This window comes from Lepidochelys kempii, chromosome 2 (genome assembly GCF_965140265.1).
Source record: "Lepidochelys kempii isolate rLepKem1 chromosome 2, rLepKem1.hap2, whole genome shotgun sequence".
NCBI classification, from domain to species: Eukaryota; Metazoa; Chordata; order Testudines; family Cheloniidae; genus Lepidochelys; species Lepidochelys kempii.
In genome coordinates this window covers 110,476,797-110,498,103 of record NC_133257.1, presented here as the reverse complement: position 1 = coordinate 110,498,103, position 21,307 = coordinate 110,476,797, and the positions used below count along the sequence as shown (strand labels likewise).

At 38.0% G+C, this 21,307-nt stretch overlaps 1 protein-coding gene across 4 annotated transcripts in view; it reads left to right on the top strand.

Moving 5' to 3' along the window:
* Positions 1-21,051, top strand: part of MCUR1 (mitochondrial calcium uniporter regulator 1) — a 34,438-nt gene extending 13,387 nt beyond the window's left edge. For 3 of the 4 annotated variants that reach the window (XM_073331940.1, XM_073331941.1, XM_073331938.1), the window contains 5 exons: positions 874-915; positions 3,332-3,403; positions 8,336-8,389; positions 11,885-11,999; positions 15,633-21,051. In XM_073331940.1, coding sequence (XP_073188041.1) covers positions 874-915; positions 3,332-3,403; positions 8,336-8,389; positions 11,885-11,999; positions 15,633-15,688 — 339 coding nt within the window. In that variant the 3' untranslated portion in view covers positions 15,689-21,051. The remainder of the gene's footprint in view (positions 1-873; positions 916-3,331; positions 3,404-8,335; positions 8,390-11,884; positions 12,000-15,632) is intronic. The other variant, XM_073331939.1, reaches the window with a different exon arrangement.
* Positions 21,052-21,307: the final 256 nt, after the last annotated feature.

Below are 21,307 nucleotides of genomic sequence, written 5' to 3'. Positions count from 1 at the left end.
TCATCAGCATGAAAGCATGTTCTCTGGAATGGTGGCTGAAGCATGAAGGGGCATGTGAATCTTTAGCGCATCTGGCACGTAAATATCTTGCGATGCTGTCTACAAAAGTGCCATGAGAATGCCTGTTCTCACTTTCAGGTGACATTGTAAACAAGAAATGGACAGCATTATCTCCTGCAAATGTAAACAAACCTGTTAGCCAATCACTCAGACAAACAAGAAGTAGGACTGATTGGACTTGCAGGATCTAAAATTTTACATTTGTTTTATTTTTGAATGCAGGTTTTTTTGTACATAATTCTACATTTGTAAGTTCAACTTTCATGATAAAGAGATTGCACTGTAGTACTTGTATTAGGTGAATTGAAATACTATTTCTTTTGTTTTTTTTACAGTGCAAATACTTGTAATCAAAAATAAAGTGAGCACTGTATACTTTGTATTCTGTGTTGTAATTGAAATCAATATATTTGAAAATGTAGAAAGCACCCAAAGCTATTTAAATAAATGGCATTTTATTATTGTTTAACAATGCGATTAATCGCAATTTTGTTTAATTGCTTGACAGCCCTACAATTTATTAAAATGGAACCCTTAAAAAAACAATTCTGGAATGTCTTAATAGCGGAAAGAAACTGTTGATAAACATGCTTCTAAAAAAGTGTTTTTGCAGAAATAACTGATTGATACTGTAACCTGTCTCACACTTGCTACTATTTAAAAACATTATACCGCTCTGGACTAGACAATCTATAAAATGAAAAGGAAATATGCATAGTTTATTGATCATTAGTACAGTGCTAGTAGCTGTAATGCAGATTCACCAGTACTCTTAGGACATTTACTTATATGTACTTTTTTTTTTTTTTAAAGAAAGTAAAACTTGAACTCCAGATGCTAAAGAAGCAAGTAACGGTAAGATACATTGTTTATATTACTACTTAGATGCAGTATGACTATAATGAATATGAAGAATTTAGAGACGCATTTTAAATATCTATCTTGTTCACTTTTAAAAGGTTTTTACTTACCTCTGCCGCTAAAGTGCTTAGTTGTTATGCTGCAGGTACCCTGGTATGGGGGACTGAAATCTCCAAATCCTGGATTCTGCAGCAAAGGCAGCTTCATGTATGTATTCTTAGTGGTAGCTGAAACTATTAAAACCTAAAAATATGTTTTAAATCAGATTTTTCGCTCTCTTAGCTGTTTTACTTTATTTGCATTTTATTGATTGAATTAAGAAAGTGCCAGTTGCAGTTTAGGGCTGAATTGAGCTCTGCTCTTACGGCCACTTTATTGTCTATTAAAATGCATGGCATTGTCCCCAAAATCACAGCACTTATTGGGCACAGAATTGGTTTTCTGAGACTCTGCAAGTCATTTAGTTTATTTGAGTAAAAATTAATTTAAAAATTGGTTCTTTACGAAATTTAACCCCATGTGCCAGACCATGTTTTTTATCCAAATTATTGTAATAACAGAAAAATGAAACTCTCTTCAAACTTCCCATAAAGTAAAATTTTACGGAAATTGAGTATACGGACTACATGAAAAGGGTTTGGTTTTTTTTGTTTGTTTAGGGTTAATGGTCATTGTAGTGCTGTTCTTCTTAACTGAAAGCTCTGGTGCTTCAGAAGATGCGATGAAAATTTGTCTCCTTCAGAGAATTCCATTATTAACTGCCCTCTTTCAAAAGGATTGCCATCTCCAGTTTTCAATGGGTGTGAAACTACGGGGTGCCCTTAATAAAAACAAAAATGCCTTCTATCAAAATGGACACCACTTCCCATTGTTCCCAATGTTAAAGAAGCCAGACTGCCCCTAGGAAAAGTGGTTGCCCCCTGAGGATGTAATCTTAGGGTTCCTATTCACCATTCTGCCCTACTTTGCTCCTCTCAGCTGAAGAGGGGGCACACCCTTCCACTCCCAGGTTGCTGATCTCCTAATGCTTCTCCACTGAACCATCAAGCTGTTGACATATCTAGGCTTAGTAACTGTGTGATCTTGTAATTATTGTTCTTCATCACCCCATCCTCTTCCTGTTGTCTTGATTTTCATAATATTACATCATGTCTAAAATAAGGCTCATATTGTGTATTCGTATTGTGCACTTTTGAACACTCTAAAATATAGTTTTAAAATCCTTCTAATTAATCCCTACGATCTATCATAATTAGTTGCATTTGATATTGATTTCCTTTTACATAGACGTTAATATCTCTATCCCAAATCATTCTTCCTAAAACTGATATTTTTCATTAGTAGGTTTTATAGAGGTTTGAGGTCATCATCAATTTGTTTTTACATAAAATTAAATTATTTAGTTCATCATGGTATGAAAATTCACTCTGGTAATATTCAAGGTTAAAATGATGTATTTGTTCTTGTATAAGAACAAATAGAAACGTACACAGTATGTGAGATAGGTTTGTTAAAAGAAAATTGTAACTTAAAATTTTATAATTAAGAATTGATAATTTAAAATTAGTGACAGATATTTTATAAGTTATTAAGCAGAATTAAAAATTACTAAAACAGAAATGAGTCTAAGATAATTAAACGCTTTTTTATTAGCTTAATAGTGGCTTGTAAAAAATGCTTGCATGTGTCTGATACGTAGTAGAATTTCTTGGAATATTCATCAGTCTTCACATTTATCCTATGCACTAGTCTGGTTTGCAGCTTGCTCTATGACCCACAGTCAGGAAACTGGAATTCCTCTGGGAAGTTGCAGTAAAATGGTAGTTGTCATTGAGAAGCAGCAGCACCATTTACTGCTATTGTGCGAGTAAAACATTGACAAGTAGCTCTATAAAGTTTTAAAAATATAATATATCTGTTATATAACTTCCAGTAAATATTCCATGAGCTGTCTTAAATTATCTGTAGGGGTTTTTTTAAGCCAAAGAGTTATTAGAGAGATGACCATTACCAGTGTCCTCTTTGAAGGCATATTTTTATATGCTACCTTGAATGGATTAGAGCAGTCGTATGTCTCTATAAGACATCAACATTTTACACATACCCAGACCTGGCCTCCAAACGTCTTAAGTTAGTAGTACCTGGGACATAAGAAATGTTCTCAGCTTCATTGGATAGACATATGTTACGTTGTCCTGGATCTGCTATGTCAGTGTTTTAGTCTCAAAAGCAGCTGCAAGTTGTCGTGGCTTTCAGGAATCCTATTCACCCCAGAGATCAGGAGAAAAGTCCTTTTATTGAGGTTTGCAGTAGGAAGGCACAATATATTTGTTCCATTACTTAGCTCATGAATTGAATGAGAAAAATGTTTTTTAAATTTCCTGATATATTTTGTATAATTTTTCTCTAGGATGAAGTTACCAAAGTTCGTGCAGATAACAAATTAGGCTTCAATCTGGAGAAGAGCAGAGTAAAAGAACTGGTATGTTTTATGGATTTCTTCTAGAAGTATGTAAAAATGTGAATACTATTTGAAATTGTTTGGTCAAGAATGTAATTTTCATGGTTGTCCATGAAGTCTTTTGGCCAGAAGATAGCGTGAACCATAATTATTCATCTTAATGGTTCTGTAGTGTAATGTGACGCCATTTGTTTTTAATATTTTATCATATTTTGACATTATTTCCTCATTAATCTTGATATTAAAAACCATGTGTTTTTTCTAAATTTATCTAGTCAAATTAAGTTTAAATACTTTGTTAAATTACCGAAATTGAAAGCCTGTCCTTGCCCCAATAGGGGACTAATTACATCATAGCCAGTATGTCAGCCAACGGTTTGATTAAAGTGATCTTCACACTGTCTTGTCCTAACTGGTATTGGTCACTTCTGACTTTCAAGTGTCTGATAGAACTGAAAATCTTTAACTGGAGTAATAAAGGTTACAGTAAATAGGCAATTTTTTTTCTCTTTTAGAGTATTATATGTAACTCTGTTTTAAGCTCTTGTAAATGCCATTACCAAAATGTGTTTCTGCAAATCAAAAAAAATTGTATTGCCTAACTTGAATAGTCTTTTTTGAATGACATTTTTCAACAGATTTTATTTTCCCTAGTCACTCGTCACATTTGACATTTATATTTCATAGACGTGTAGTGTGGGAATAATATTGACCGTTACTCTGGGCAGTAAGCTTTGTTTTCTTTAGATCCTGCTAGTCTTTATTCTTTCAAAACTGGTAGATGTGCCCTTGAAAGTGATTACTCATAATGGTTGTCAAACAAGCTATCCTGGGTTGGGTCAATGACTTAGTACTCTGGGTAGCCCTCTGTGCTGCTCCATGAGAGAATTGGGTTGAAGAACAAACTGTGGCCTTCAAACCTTTGAACTCATAGATTTTTCAGATGTTGCAAAAATAATGCTTTGCACTAACATAGCACCTTTCCTCTGAAGCTCTTAACTACTTAAATAGCAAGCCTCACAATATCTCTATGGGTAGGTAAGCATTATTGTATGCATTTTACAGATCAGTTAACTTAGGCACAAAGAGTGTGTGATATGTCCAAGATGACAGGAATAGAGCCCAGGAATCTGTATTCTGTCTCTTGCTCAAAGCACTAGACTACGTTGCTTTTCTAGATGAAACCCCCAACCTTTATGTGAAGAAGTAGATAACTATAGACTACAGACGTGTACTCCATTGCAGTCTGTTGTTATACAGGATATTGTACCTTTCAAGGAGACTGCTTGCTTGCTAATTGTTGTCAGCAGACATCATGCATGGCCAGAACTCTGGCATAGAATGGGGAAGGAGGCAGATGAATGGAGAACATGATGCTACATATAAAATAAGGTTTATTTGTACATAATAGGAAAGAGGAGAACCCAAAATAAAGGGCTGGGTGAAAGTTCTGTGACCTCTCTTCAACCTGTGCTTATGTCTAGATGTTGTTGCTTCTGCATTAGTGAAAGCATTATTTACATATGCACTTGGACACAGGTGAGACCTATACTTGAATGTGCAGAGCCCTATAAAAGCTGGGGGGAAAATAAAGCACACTTACCTAGGAAGATACCTGGGGTAACTTAAATTAGTAAAGGCTTAACCAGTGGCTTTACTCCTGAAATATTTCCAAAGCATGGTGAGCTAATAGTCCATCAGCGTGTTGTTTAAAAATATAAATGTGTACACACTACTTGTTTTACAGTTATTATCCAGTTTCAACTTCTTCATTTAAAGGCAAGGTAGGAAAGTTTCTCTAGTGATAAGATAGGAAGCAGAAGGACATTATTTAGGTTATGACATTGCAATAGCTAGTCAAAATGTTTCCTTCTGCTGCATCCAAGAATCCAGTTTGGGAAGAGGAGAGGTTGATTGAAATGTGGGGCAAAAGCCCACACAAAGAAGTTGGGAGGGACAGTCACAAATATAACCAGAAAGACTCAGAGTTGAATGGGCAAACTAAGGCTGCTGAGAAATGAGCAAAGGGGGAGCTTTTCATTGCTCTGAGCCTAGGGCTAGGTTCTCAAATTTTTTGATGGCACGATCCCATTTTAATGAAGTATTTCCTGCCAGGACCACAGACAGCATGGAGGATGCCATTTTGCAGAGCATAACCTCTGCATAGCATACCCTCACACATATGTGCGAGGTCACACCACATGGACTACACCATTTTGCTCTACAAAATAGCATCCTCCGCACAGTGTGACCTTACACGTATGGTGCATGCAAGGCCATGCTGTTCAGAGCAAAATGGCACCCTCCATGCAGTAGGGATCACCAGAATTTCACCTGCTGATGGCATGCTCCATTTGGGGCCACAACCCACAGTTTGGGAACCGCTGGTACTAGGGCATCTGCCAGGAACATTCTGGCAGTTGCCTTTACCTGCTCTTATCGCACAAGAAAATATCTCAAGTTTGTCTAACCAAAGAGGTGAAAGCCATGAGTATTCGAGAATAGAATAATCTTTTCTCTTTCATATAATTAAATTGAAGATCCTGGCAATTTATATAAAACTAGTTCAAATGAATCTTACAGATTTGCTTAAATTTACTATAGTATTCAACATATTTATCGACATCACAAGAGTGATGTCTTTAGATAAGATTGCCCAACACATTGTAAGACCCTGTTTGGCTGGTAACCCTGCCAAACTAACCATTTGGACTGAATTTTTCCATACTGGGTGTCTGCCTCAGGATGAACCTCCTCCTCCTCCCATAACCCTCCTTTAAAAAGACGGGATAAGCTGTTTCTGAGGACCAGATTAGGGAAAAATACAATGTTTTGCCTATGTTAACAAATGCTTATAAGACTTTTTTAGGATGCTGTAGTGCCTCCATATTTTGAAGCAGGAACTTGAAATTTGGCAAAGAGGTGGTCTTTGTGTCAGGAATGCTGGCCCCATGAAAAAAAAAAAAGGGAATGCTCTAGTCCAGTGCTGCAGAGACTGAGCCAAACTTTTCTTACAAATGTTGCTCCAGGATACTGTGGCACTAGAACTGAGAGCAGTTCTGTCTCCCCTGTGCTCTCAGTGTACCCCCTGCTGGTACCCAGGCAGTGAGGAGGAGGAGCAGCCTGATTTAGACTGCAGAGGACTAAAGAGTGGGGAAGAGATAAGGGAAAAGGGGGGTTGCAGGAACCAGAGGGTGGGGAGATGCAGAAGGCTAAGGGGACAGTATCCGTGGGGGAAAGAGTGAGAAATAGGAGCCAGGTGTCAGAGTTAAATAGGAGCAGAGGGAGTATTAGGGGAGGTGTTTGGGGAGTGCAAGCTGGGAAATGTGGGGGGTAGATGGAGGGGGAGAGGCAGGAACCAGAGGGGGGAATTGGATGGGACAGGCAGGGGGATGTATAGGAGCAGAGGGTGGGTAGAAGATGGGGATGGGGAGGGACAACAAGAGGATGGTGGGAGGAAACTGAGGGATGTGAAGGAGCAGAGAGTGAGGGGGTCAGAAGCCAAAGAGAGAATGAGTCAGGGTGGTGGGGGCATTAGGAGGAGTGGGGCTTGTAAGGGACAAGGGCTCGAGGATAGACATAGGTTTATGGGTGACAGGGACAGAACCACTGCAGCAGACTCCCTTCCGGAACCTAGAATTAAATCCAAGAATTCTCTTGTCAGCAAATGTCTGTAAAACTCCTGGATAAAATTTGTGCAACACCCGCCTCTAGTGCTGATTGACGTAGTGTATATATATAACAGTAGTAGGCTGTTATCTTCTGCTACCAGTTACTCCATTAGCCCAGCCCTTGCTGCTTAGCAGATTAGTTAACATTATGGATTTTTTTTCTATTACTGTTTAAAATTCTAGGAAATGCCATAAAAACATTAAAAGATTATTGATATTGGACTTTTACTTTTAACTTTTATGGATTGTTACTCAACTACTGAAAACACATATCAAACCTAAGGGCCATCTCCCTGCCAACTTTTAGTTTTCTGTCCCCCATCTACTTACGTGCTAGAGCTGTTACAAGTAGTTGTTGACTACTTGTTTAAAAAGAAATATTGAGTGAAGATGTTTGTGGTATTTTTGTCCCCCTCTCCATTCACCAGAGTCTCTCCTAACTTGAACGATACTGATGTGTTTCAGTTCTTGCAAGCATGCAGTAATTTTTTTCTTTACAACATGTGATATTCTTCCTCCCCTCCCGCATTTTATAGAATTCAAGAACATTATGTGGAGTTATTATTTATCCGGATTCAACTTTTTCATTTAAAGGCATCCTTCTGGTTTCACAAACCAGTTAATGGATTACCACGAGACATAAACATAGTATATTTGACCAATTCAATAATTTTTAATAATGTTAATTTCAAATTAAAAGAATTTTCTTTGACTGTCACTCCAAAATTTCAAGTGGGGAACAAATCTAGAATCCTGATTAAACAACTATATATAACAATTAAATCTGATTTTATCTTTTAAAACTTCATACTGAGGGGTGGGGGTGAGAAAGGTGGCTAAAGTCTAACCGTGTCCTATTTAAGCTATGCTTAAGTGAACACAGCAGAATATTTAAATCTAGCCTCAGTTACGGGATTAGTGTTCATCGAAATTTGTGTGTGTGTGTTGTTTTTTTTTTTTAAATGCAGATCTGCAATCCTTTCCCATTGCCAGTCAGCAAACATATTGCCATAATTAAAGGGCAGTTTCTGGTAGAAGATCTGCTGCCCTTATAGCTCTGAGGTTTGCTGAACATTTGGCTTTAAACTCTCTTTTCTTCCAAAGATCAACATCTGTTCTACAGTGGTAACTCTAAATATTGTTGGCAAACACAGAAGAATACTGAATTCCATCTTAGGAATTATAACAATGATGTTGGAAACTAAGCAAAAGTACTAATATGAAACTGGGAACAAATTCAGAAGAGAGGGTAATGCTTTTTTTGTTTGCTTTTTTTCTTCAGTATTCAGTTAATGAGAAAAAACTGCTGGAAATAAGGACAGAAATAGTGGCATTGGTAAGAATTTAAGAATGGATTGTTGAATGATATAAGGTGGCTTTTGTATTTGTGTACTGTAAACAGGCACAAACAACTTTAACATGAGTAGTATTTAAATGTCCATATATCAGGTCTCCTAAATGTACAGAACTCATTTTTTAGCTAGTTTTAAATAGTTTGTTGTGTATGTGTGTATGTATAGTACTATGACATTACTACACAGGTAACTGAAACATAATGACAGGTTTCAGAGTAACAGCCATGTTAGTCTGTATTCACAAAAAGAAAAGGAGTACTTGTGGCACCTTAGCGACTAACCAATTTATTTGAGCATAAGCTTTCGTGAGCTACAGCTCACTTCTACACTTTCCACAGCATGCATCCGATGAAGTGAGCTGTAGCTCACGAAAGCTTATGCTCAAATAAATTGGTTAGTCTCTAAGGTGCCACAAGTACTCCTTTTCTTTTTGAAATATAATGCTGTACATACATGATTACTCCTGGGGGAATTCTGTGCCAAAAAATTAAAAATTCTGCATATTTTATTTGTCAAAATAACACTACATAATCATGCCAGTTTCAATTATTTTGTAACTTATTTCGAAATACCTGTCTGCAACTATGTCTGTGACAATACCAACACAAAAAAAATTCCCCCAGGAGTAGAGAATTAAAGAAACCCCTACAACAACCCAGTTCCTGTTTCTCTTCCCATTTTCCCCAGAGCCCAGCTGCGCCCTCTCCCAGCACAGACACTTGCACATACTCCCTATCCCCCAGAGCCCAGCCACGGGGCACCCCCCAGCCCAGATACCCGCAGTGGCGCAGAATTCCCCCAGGAATATATGATACGCATGAAAGCAAAACTCACATGGAGTTCTTAGAACCCTGAACATATATAAATATTCAGTTCAGTTATCATATTTTATATGTTTGAGTTATTTTGAGAACTTTTGTGTGTTTCCTTGTCTTTATCATGGAAAATCCACTGCTCCATCAGGCTTGAAACTGCTGGGTTTTTCTACCCTTTCTAAATCTGAGCCCAACAAAAGGATCCTCTCTATCCTCTTTGCTCCCCCATCCACCTCCACATGCAGTTTGCCTGTTGGCATCCTCAACAGGTGCAAATAGTCAACTGCATTAATGTGACTCCCCAGTCTTCTGCTTCTGTACTCATAAACAGAGATTTCCTTGATAGCTGTCTGAGAACTCCTTTCCTCAGGAATTTTTGCTATCTTCTCCTAGTGTGGTTTGTGTCAGCAGAGACTCTTTGGGAGAGCACCTTGAGGAAGGTAGGGGACTCCAAGCCTAACAGTAGATCCTCAGCTGCTTCAGGTGTAGTGTGGTATCCAGCCAGCTATATCAAATGGCTTTTGTTCAAATGTTCACCTCTTTGCACTGCCAGCCCCCACCTGGGCGGGGAAATGGACTTGTCAGTCTTCAACCTCTCTGTGTGCAGAACTCATTTCAGGATGGAGATTTAAAGATCTGGAATAAGAAATCTTGGGAATTATTTCTTAAATTTCATGGATCTCAAGAATAATCACATTCCAATTAATTCCTGCCACTAATGGTTCCTATATTTTACATTCAGGAATAACAACTATCATAGCCAAGCAATGAACTTTAGTCTGTTGCCCAGCCCTGGGGTGTTCACAAAGTTAATGATTTTTCTGCTATTCTGAAATGAGAGAGCATCCAATTCTACCACTTTTTGGATAATCTGCTAGCAAAGGTGCAATCATATGAGCTTTCCATGTTCACCAAATCATCCAGTTCCTGGTACATAATAGATTCATAGTGAATCATTAGAAGATCTCCCTTACCCCACCTTAGGAATTCCAAACCAACCTGGGTCTTGTGGTATTGTCAGAGGAGAAATTTGACATAACACAAGCTGCAATTCCTCAGCACATCAGTGCATTCAGCTGATCCATATGATAAAGGCCTGTGAGGGAGGGAAAAGTACCTTGAGTACTCCAACTTTCATCTCCTTCAGAACTTCCCAATCAGGCATGGAGGTACCTGGTTCAGGATATGGACTGTGTGTTGATAGTCCCTTCAGATGTCCAGTCCCTTCAGTAGTGATCACAAGGACACAGCTTTGGCAGATGCACCAGCAGTGTGCATGGCAACGAACACCAACTTTCGGGAAGGAGAGCTCAGATGGAACATGAATCATGGCATGTGATCTCCCCAGGAATCCCAGCTCTGCATCAACCTCCTGGAGCTGTGGAAAGCAGGAAATGCAGTAGTCAGCTTCCTCCCAAGGGGCCTTTTGAGAACTGCAACTCTTAGCTTGGAAGGTGACAGCAGAACTACTAGGCTCATATCAACTGTCAAGATGGAATTGAAAGTGAACATCTAAAAACAGAGGCCAGAAAATTCTTCCATAATTGGAACATCTGGGTCTGCCCATCAAAGCCACATACATCTCTGGCAAGCCCAACAGTCATGTTGATTTGCTTAGTTGTTTTAAGGAAATGGTATAACAGTGGGAGCAAACCAAACAAAAACTCGATCAAATTATATCAAGGTGGTTCTTTCCATGGTGGGGATGTTTACAAACCAAACCAACAGGAATAGTGAGATTCTGCTCCTAGCATTAGCTCCCACAGGCCTGGAGAATGGACACCATCTCATTTCCCTGATTAAGCTTCCAGGGGCATACCTTTTCTCCTCAGAAACAAGGTGATCAGAAAGATCAGCTAGGATGAAGCCTCAGTAAAGCCAGATCATCCCTTACTAGCCCAGGCACCTTTGTTTTCCCAGACTGGTACATATTCAGTATGTCCACCATTCATTTATATTGACAGTTTCTCAGCACCTTGTTCATCTGAACCTCTTCAAGTTGTGATACAAATCACCAACAGCAAAGAAGGGAATGCTGATGTTGCGTCCTTAACTATAATCTAGTGGTGGGTTAAGGAAGTGGAGAGATGAGTGAAATAAAAATGGGGCCAGATTATATATTTATTTTGGCAAAACTCCCATTTTACTTTGTTGGAAATTTGCTTGAGTAAGGATTGCAGGATCAGGCACAAAAGCTGTCGGTCAAGTATAGTCAGCATGAATTTTTAAAGACAGACTACAAACCCTTTGAATAGGATTTTATGATGGAATCGACAGCTAATTGTAAATTTGATATGAAGTCACCACTGTAATAAATCCATCAGGAAATATATATGTTTTATAAGTTTTTTTAAAAAACACTACAGCAGAGCAGTAAGTTTTATACTTGTATTCACCTAAATTTGGCAGCATGAATTTTCAGTACTATAAGGGAAACCTCTGGCTTCTTAAGAAATATAACATTACTTAATACTTCTTAGAGGGAGGAGTATAACTACAGAAGCCTCCAGAGAAAGGCTGATTCTTAGTTTTTAATACATTGTTAAAGTACTGAATCTGCAAGAGTGAAGGGAGAGCCAAAAAAAGTAATTCAGAAAGGAAACAGATTTAGTTTTAAGGTTAAATTGTGTTCAGATAACTAATACTCTGCTTTGTTTCTAGCATGCACAACAAGACCGAGCTCTAACTCAAACAGATCGGAAAATAGACACAGAAGTTGCAGGACTGAAAACAATGTTGGAATCGCACAAACTTGATAATATTAAATACTTAGCAGGTAAGGAATTCTGACAAATATATGCACGCATGTTAGAGTTGTGTTCGACTCTCTTATTAAAGGCCCTGATTCAGCAAGGTACTTAAGCACATTGAGTAGACTCATTGACTTTAGTGGGATTATTTGTGTGCTTAAAGTTAGGCACATGCTTACTCACTGAATCATGCTTAAATTTATTTACAATGCCAAGAGTGGTTAGCGATGTAAAGGAGATCTATCCATTAATTAGAACAGTTCAGCTTGTACTATTATTGTCCTGTGTATATATACATGCCTTGTGCTGAAGTACAGTTTTTCATTTTCTGGCATTTGTATGTAACGAACACTTTCATAGAAATGTAAGTCTGGAAGGGACCTTGAGAGGTCATCAGATCCAGCCCCCTGTGCTGAAAAAGGACCAAGTAAACATAAACCATCCCTGAAGATGTTTATCCAACCTGTTCTCGAAAACTTCCAGTGATGGGGATTCCACAACCTCCCTTGGAAGCCTATTCCAGAGTTTAACTCCCTTTATAGTTAGCAAAATTTTCCTAATAGCTAACCTAAATCTTTCTTGCAGCAGATTAAGCCCATGACTTCTTGTCCTCTCTTCAGTGGACATGGAGAACAATTGATCACTGTCCTCTTTACAACAGCCCTTAACATATTTTAAGACTGTTATCAATTCACCCCTCAGTCTTCTTTTCTCAAAACTAAACATGCCTAGTTTTTTTAACCTTTCCTCATAGGTTAGGTTTTCTAAACCTTTTGTCATTTTTGTTGCTCTCCTTTTGACACTCTTCAGTTTATACATGTATTTCCTAAAGCCTGGAACCCAAATTGGACACAGTACTCCAGTTGAGGCCTCATCAGTGCTGACCAGAGTGGGACATTTACTTCTCACATACAATATTCCCGTTAATATACCCCAGAATGATATTAGCCTTTTTCACATCTGCATTACATTGTTGACTCATATTCAGTTTGTGAACCTTTGTTACCGCCAGATCTTTTTCAACAGTACTACCATCTAGTCAATTCTGTAGTTGTGCATTTGATTGCACTTCCTGAGTGAAGTACTTTATACTTGTCTTTATTGAATTTCATCTTGTTGATTTCAGAACGGTTCTCTAATTTGTCAAGGTTTTTTTGAATTCTAATCCTGTCCTCCAAAGTGATTGCAACCCTTCCCACCCTGGTGTCATATGCAAATTGTATAAGCATAATATTACATAATATAATATGTTTCTTGTGTTATTGCTTACATCATTTTCATATCCTGACTTTTCACTATGTATTTTTTGACTGTAAATATGCAATACTACTAAATGAGTAGGTTTGCTGTAGAGATGTATTGATTTGAGCATGGTTATTGATAAACCTATTAACATGGTTCTGTCTCTCACACTAGTACAGTTATTATTCATATTTTTCATAACAGGATTCCTAACCCATTGTAGGAACATTGCCTAAAGAGGTACTCTCATTTGAAAATGTGTCGGGGGAGTAAAGCTCTTTCCCCTACTTTGAAAAATACATTGGTCTCCTATGTTGGATCTTAGAATTTTCAGAAGTACTATAAATATTGCCAATTACAGGCTGGTAATTGGGCAAATTGGTTGAAACTATAATGAACAGAATTATCAGACACATAGATGAACGCAGTTAGTTGGGGAAGAGTCTACACGGCTTTTGTAAAGGGAAATTATGCCTCATCAATCTATTAGAATTTTTTGAGGGAGTCAGCAAACATGCACAAAGGTGATCTAGTGGATATAGCGTACATGGACTTTCAGAAAACCTTTGACAAGGTCCCTCATCAAAGGCTCTTAAGCAAACTAAGCAGTCCTGGGATGAGAGGGAAGGTCCTCTCATGGATCAGTAACTGGTTAAAAGACATGAAACAAAGGGGAGGAAGAAATGGTCAGTTTTCAGAATGGAGAGAGGAATATAGTGTAGTGTCGTGTCATCTGTCTCCCCCCCTCACCCCCCCATGGATCTGTACTTGGACCAGTGTTGTTAAACATATTCATAAATGATTTGGAAAAAGGGGTAAAGAGCGAGGTGACAAAGTTTGCAGATGATACAAAATTATCCAAGACAGTTCAGTCCAAAGCAGACTGCGAAGAGCTACAAAGGGATCTCACAAAACTAGGTGATTGGCAACAAAATGGCAGATGAAACTCAGTGTTGATAATGTATATTGGAAAACATAATCCCAACTATACATACAAAATGATGAGGTCTAAATTAGCTGTTACCATGCAAGAAAGAGATCTTGGAGTCATTGTGAATAGTTCTCTGAAAACAACATCTGCTCAATGTGCAGTGGCAGTCAAAAAAGTTAATGTTAGAAACCGTTAGGAAAGGGGTAGATAATTAGACAGTAAATATCATAATCCCACTATGCCTACACCTGGAATACTGCATGCAGTTCTGGTCACCCCATGTCAAAAAGATATAGATATAGATATATATTAGAAATGGAAAAGGTGCAGAGAAGGGCAACAAAAATGATTAAGGGGATAGAACAGCTTCCATATGAGGAGAGATTAAAAAGACTGGGACTGTTCAGGTTGGAAAAGAAACAACTAAGGGGGAGGGGATATGATAGATGTCTATAAAATCGTGAATGATGTGAAGAGTAAATAAGGAAGTGTTATTTACCCCTTCACATAACAGAACCAGGGGGGTCACCCAATGAAATTAAGAGGCAGCAGGGTTAAAACAAAGAAAAGGAAATACTACTTCACACAACACACATTGCCAAAACTATAACTGGGTTAAAAAAAATAATTAGGTAAGTTCATGGCAGATAGGTCCATCAACGGCTATTAACCAAGATAGTCAGGCATGCATCCTCATGCTCTGGGTGCTCCTAAGCCTTTGGCTGCCAGAAGCTGGAACTGGACAACACGGGATGGATCACTTGATATTTGCCCTGTTCTGTTAATTCCCTTTGAAGGATCTGGCATTGGCCACTGTCTGAAGACAGGATACTGGACTAGATGAACCACTGGTCTGACCCAGTATGGCCATTCTTATGTTCGTATGATCACTTAGCATTGCATAACTACTCTTATTAAAGACAAAGGTAAAAACACTCTTTACTTTTTGGAGGGTGACTGTGAGAAGAAGAAGAGGGCTCACACAGACAGAGTTGCAAACTTGTTAAAGGATAAACTTTTCAACAAATTATATTGATCATATCTACTCTTTTTAAGTGAAGTTTAAAAACTACAGTGTTTGCAGGATATTGGACTTTGCTACTAATATTCAGATTGTCTTTATTTCCTCATTTTGTAACCATAACTTGTTACGCTGATCTTAATTATTCAGAATGGTAAGCAATGATAGGATTTTTCAATACTGCTGATAGCTTTCCAGCCCATTTTTCCTTCACTCCCTCTTTCCTTCCTTTCTTCTCTTTTGTCATTTTGTGGTCACCTCCCCACTGAAGTTGTGTTTGTACTCTGGAGATGAATAGCTTGTTTTCTTAAATAAAAAATAAAGAAGATAGCCATAACTTGTAACAATTCATTGTATTTGCAATTAACTGTTGGAATACTGCTTCCTGAGGGAGCAATACAAGAACTAACAATGTATTCTCGCCTTTTCTCATTCTCACACTAACTCTTGTTTTTTTTCTTTCAGGTTCAGTATTTACATGTCTTACTGTAGCACTGGGATTTTATCGTCTGTGGATATAATAAAGCATCTATTTAAAAGGACATGTGCTCTCTTGCCTTATAAAAATCAAGGATGTTTTCTCCTAGCTTCATTGAGTCTTCACTTTAAAGCGAGTCAATACTATTTTATTTATATTTATTTTTTAAAATAATCTATATTGAAAATGTACCCAAAATGTGCCTGGGAATAAATTGTTCATGTATCTCAATATAGAGAGAAGATTGCCTCTGGCACAAACCAGGCATAATCTAGACAGCTCTGCCAATTCCCCTCAATCCTGACCTGCAATATCCTTTTCCTATTGTAGTTTTAGAGCCTCAGTTAAGCAGACTGCAAATTATACCAAATGGTGTAGTGACTGTGTGATGTGGTGAAGAATCCACTAGGAATTATATGCCAGACTCTGCTGAGATATGCATGTGCAGTAGCAGTTGTATGTTTCAGAACAGAATTTGGTCATAAATTTAAAATCTCCAAATGTATTTAATTAGTGACCGTACAGCAATTTTGGACGTAGGCCTTTGGAGTGAAACACTACTGGATTAATGCACAGCCTACACACTTCCTCTTCGTTAATAAAAATGTATGCATATACTTATATTGTAAAGAAATATTTCTTTATCTGTTATGCTGATTTTTAAAGTGTTTGCATCATGGTTTGTTTTCCAAATTGCCGTCCAAACAAACAGTTATGTTTCATGAAAAGTGTTGTGTAATGAAACAGTGTCTCTATGACCTTTTTGGTTTTTTACGTAGCATTTTAAGAACTCACATTTAGGACACACAAGGTTCTGAAACTCATTGCACATGATGATTTTAAATTTTGTACTAAAACTGGAACAGAAGTTTGAAGAGCAGTAAGATCTAATAGCTTATATTAATCTCTTCTACAACCTTATGTTGAGATACAAACTGCTCTCTGTCACTGCTTGATTGATAGAAGAGAATTGCCTCTCTTACTGTTGAGGTGAGAATTAAAGCTGATTAGTTCTCTTCTAGGGAGGAAAGAGCAACTGGCTATCACTTACTAGAGTGATCGCCTTAGGGCTGTGGTCACTAAGGGAATGTCTACACTAGCTGTTTTCCCAGAAGTTCTACAAATGGTACAGCTCCTCTACTGGTAGCAATGGTAGGAGCACTAATGTAGACTAGCCACTGGTGTGTTTAATCCTGCACAGACCAAGGCCATATGGAATGGTAGTTACAATATCAATGCCTTCTCTACATTAATGCTTCCACTAGTGGTAGCAGTGAGGGGAAATTATAGGGAAATGGGGCTAATGTGTCCAGGGTCAATCACCAAACAGAGCTGCCAGGTCCAATCACTCTCATTAACCTAGGGTCCTGTCTCTCTGCTTAGCTTCTCTTTGTTTTTTTCCTCTCTCTGTGGGCTGATAGTAAAGGCTGGCAGGTACCATACCAGTTTTGCTCCCTGCTTTATTTCTGGAAGTCATGGCAGGCTGGCTAACTTTTTGTATATATACCCCAGTAGCCATTGAACTTTCTTGGCTGTTGGGGCTATCATTTGTTATACGAAGACAGAGAGGAGGCCAGATGGAGGTAGAAGTATCTTACAAAAGCAAGGACTACCCTGGACCTAAAGGCTAATGGATAATCATTAAAAATGTAACTAACAATAATCTGAGTTTAATCGCTCTTAATAAAAATAACCAATTGGTCTTTCCTATTAGTGATTCTGAATTTAGTAAACCTTACCCTAGCTGCTAAGAGTTAAGAAACAACATAAATAAAAAGACTTCTATAAAACACTGAAAAGGAGAGAACATTTAAGAGGTAGTGTCAAGGAAGCTAGTATTGCAAAACAATATCCTCCAAATTACTAGCAACTTTTGAATTGGTTTTGTGTTTGTCAAAAAACTATAAAAATTATGCAACTCTTAAAGGTTGTTTTAAAGCTGGATTTTTATATTTATTTTAAATGTCACTATTAAAGTGTCAGGCATTATAATTTAGGTAAACTCGTTAGGTGTGATCTACTTCAGTCTTTTATATATAAAAGCATATAGTGGAAACTATATATTCTTGTTACACTGGAATATAATCTCTGACCAGCTGGATGCCTAAGCAGTTGATGAATTGTCGTAGGATTAAAATATTAGTGAATTGTAAATTTATTCTGCATATTTAATTTCAAATATAAAGTGAATTCTGCTGAAAAGTGAGATTCTTATACAAGAGAAGTGTGACTTTTGCAGTGAAATAAAGCTGCAAGATTATAAGATTTGTTTATTTTTTGCTCCAGAAATGGATCTTGAAGGAAAAACAGCACTCTCAATGTTTGCTGTAGACTGGAATTAATAAAGTTCACAAAAAGGGGCAACATACAGAATAGGAAACCTTCAGTACTCCAAGCCTGTAAAGTCTCCAGGTACGGTGCTCAAGGCCATGAAATTTCTAAATCAGATATGTTGTTAGATGCAAAACCTTCATTCATCAGGGAACGCGGTACAGTTTGCTATGCATTTAAAAGCCATTGCAGATCAGTTATGATAGTTTCTGACATATTCATGCAAGCTGTAATATCTTCACCTGCATTGGCATTAAAAAAAAGTGCAAAATCCCTTTCTGTATTTGAAAAGCTCAAATAAATCCCTTCCAATCTGATCCTTAAAATCGAAATCCAGCTTACTGATACAGATGAGGAGCAAGCACATCAGCACCCATGAACTAGTTTTTGGAATGTTAAGATTTATATCCAAAGAACAAATAACTACAAGCAGCAACTGGGAAACCCAACTCCAGTGCCATTAATTTTCCATTCCTTAATTTCTCTAAAAGCTTTTTTCTGCACACGTGCTACATAATGTCTTCAGTATTATAGCTTATTTCTCATCAGCATTTGAAACTTATTTCTGTATCAGATTTCAAAATTTTGCCTTTGTACTGGCAGACCTCATTTCAGAAGGTGTGGTCATCTGGCATAGCTGGAAAATGGGGGGGCTTTTGTCTTTCTATAAAATCACTGCAATTCTGAAAGTTTCAAGGCAGCCTACATTTCTATCAATAGTATAGTATGCTGCTAAGGAGGAAATGGGTGTTCAGGTCCTGAGCACCTTTAGGCCAGCATGAACAGACAGTTCGGCAGAGGGGATTGTGTGGGGGTAGGGGTTGGGCAGAGAGCGCATTGCAGTCTTCCTCTACCAGAAATACAGGTTGATCCTATAATAAGCCTTGGGGCTTTGGGGAGCAAATGTGAATCAAGGAGAAACTCTCACAAAACAAACTTTACATGTTGTGACAGGGTTGGGCCAGAGGGCTACAGGAGAGTAACAGAAGGCAGATATATTAGCCCCAGGCTAAGTAGGTCCCTTTTCCCTGACTAAGGTAACAGGGAAGGTTTCAGAACAATCTGGAACTTTCCAGAGACAATACAGGCTGATTAGAACACCTGCAGCCAATCAAGAAGCTGCTAGAATCAATGAAGGCAGGCTAATCAGGGCACCTGGGTTTTAAAAAGAAGCTCACTTCAGTTTGTGGTATGTGTGTGAGGAGCTGGGAGCAAGAGGCGCTAGGAGCTGAGAGTGAGAGTGTGGGCTGTTGGAGGACTGAGGTGTACAAGCATTATCAGACCCCAGGAGGAAGGTCCTATGGTGATGATAAAGAAGGTGTTGGGAGGAGGCCATGGGGAAGTAGCCCAGGGAGTTGTAGCTGTTGCACAGCTGTTCCAGGAGGTGCTCTAGACAGCTGCATCCACAGGGCCCTGGGCTGGAAACAGGAGTAGAGGGCGGGCCCAGGTTCTCCCCAACTCCTGGTCGGACATAGGAGGAGTCAGCCTGGACCGTGGGATCGGAAAAACGGCCAAGCTGAGGGCTGCTGTGAAGCTCCAAGGCGAGCAAATCCATCAATAAGTGCAAGACCCACCAAGGTAGAGCAGGAACTTTGTCACAATGTAAATATGCTAGTAAGAAGAAGAAACTGAGATGGGAGTTCTTACATTTTTGTTTTTAATTTAAAATCTGTAACCAAAAAAGGCCTCTTTCCCTAGTAAGTTCTAACCTGTTTCTGTTTCCTTACAGCTAAATTACCTAGCCCTGTCTCTATTAAAAATCTTAATTTTGTCCTTTTTCAAGTGTGGTGTTAAGAGCTTCTGTGCTAAAACCATGAGTGGAGAAAGAAGAGTTGTTTAAAGCTAGATATTTTCTTTGCATTAACTGGAAATGTTCCTTGATTCTTCTATACACATGATCTGCCTTAATGTTAATGTACTGGGTATCTGTCTCCACAGCACCAGAAGCAGTCTATTGCCTTTAACTACATATACCTGATTCCTCTGATGTAATTGCTGAATATTATTCTTCTTACTTTATCCATTTTTATATACCCTGGCATAGGTAATCTGCATCCTTTTTCTTATTCCTCTGCCTGTCTATGCCAGCAAACAGTCTAGCCACTGAAGCTCTTGTCACTAACATTTTATCTATTAGTCTTGCTTTTAAACCATTTGCTTCTATTTTAACTGCCTTGGATCTTGAAATTTGACCAAAATATTAGAATAATAATTAAAATCAGGATCATATCTCAAGCCAAAAATTTGACACTACTAAAAATTATGCTAAAAGCTTTAAAGTGTGATTATGGTCAGTAAATGACCATATAAAATGGCATTTTCTCACTTAACATATGTACTCACTGAGTGAAATCCTGGCCCCACTAAAGTCAATGGCAAAATTCCTTATTAACTTCAGTGGAGCCAGGAATTAACCCTATATATATTGCAAGTCATGTCTGCTTTCCTTCCAGGAAAAAAGTGATTGGTGTGTTGTTTTGGTGGTGGTGGCTTTTTTTTTTTTTCCCCTACTCCTGCTACCACCTGCAGACCCGATACAGCCCAGTTTTATTTTTTTCTATCAGCATAATTGTTAGCTGAATTCCAGTTGCTAATTTGTTGTTACTGGTCACAATGCGTGGGCAAGACTGATTTTTCTCATCCCATTGTAAGTTTTCAGGGCTCAAATAAAGGGATCTTTTTTGCTTCTAAACTAAGCAAATTCTATTTGAAAGACACTGAACATGAGACGGCACAATGCATACATGGTCACTTTTCCTGCTATAAAAAAAAATCTATACTGGAACAGGAATTGTATTTGAAAAATAAATCTTCATCCCTTGATCACTTTTTAGTTTCATAATGCATTTTTAATTCTGAGTTTTATCAATTCTTATGTTTTTAGTTGTACAGCTATTGAATTTATATTTATATTTTTACAGATTTAAAAAGTGCATTCCATTTGAGCGATTGTTACATTATCAACTGTTCATGTTAAGTGCATAAATGGAAGACTGACCTTTGCCATTAATGAAATGTGTGGAATATTTGGTGTTTGTTTTTTAATCTGAAATAAAAGCATATATGCTGGCAAAATGACTTGCCTATTTTTATCAAAGCTGATATAATTGAGAAGTTTATTCTTCCTCTCACAAGATTAGTGGAATATACTTTTTTAGCAGCATATCACATTTTACCATTTTTCTGAACATTGTTCCTCTACCACTTCAAAGACTATCATGTTCCTGACAGAAGTTATTTAGAAGTAATTTGTTGCCTTATTCCCTGTAGAGCATTCAGATTTCTGTGTGCCCACAATAGTCTTCACTTGCTGTTCTTTGCTATTGCTTTA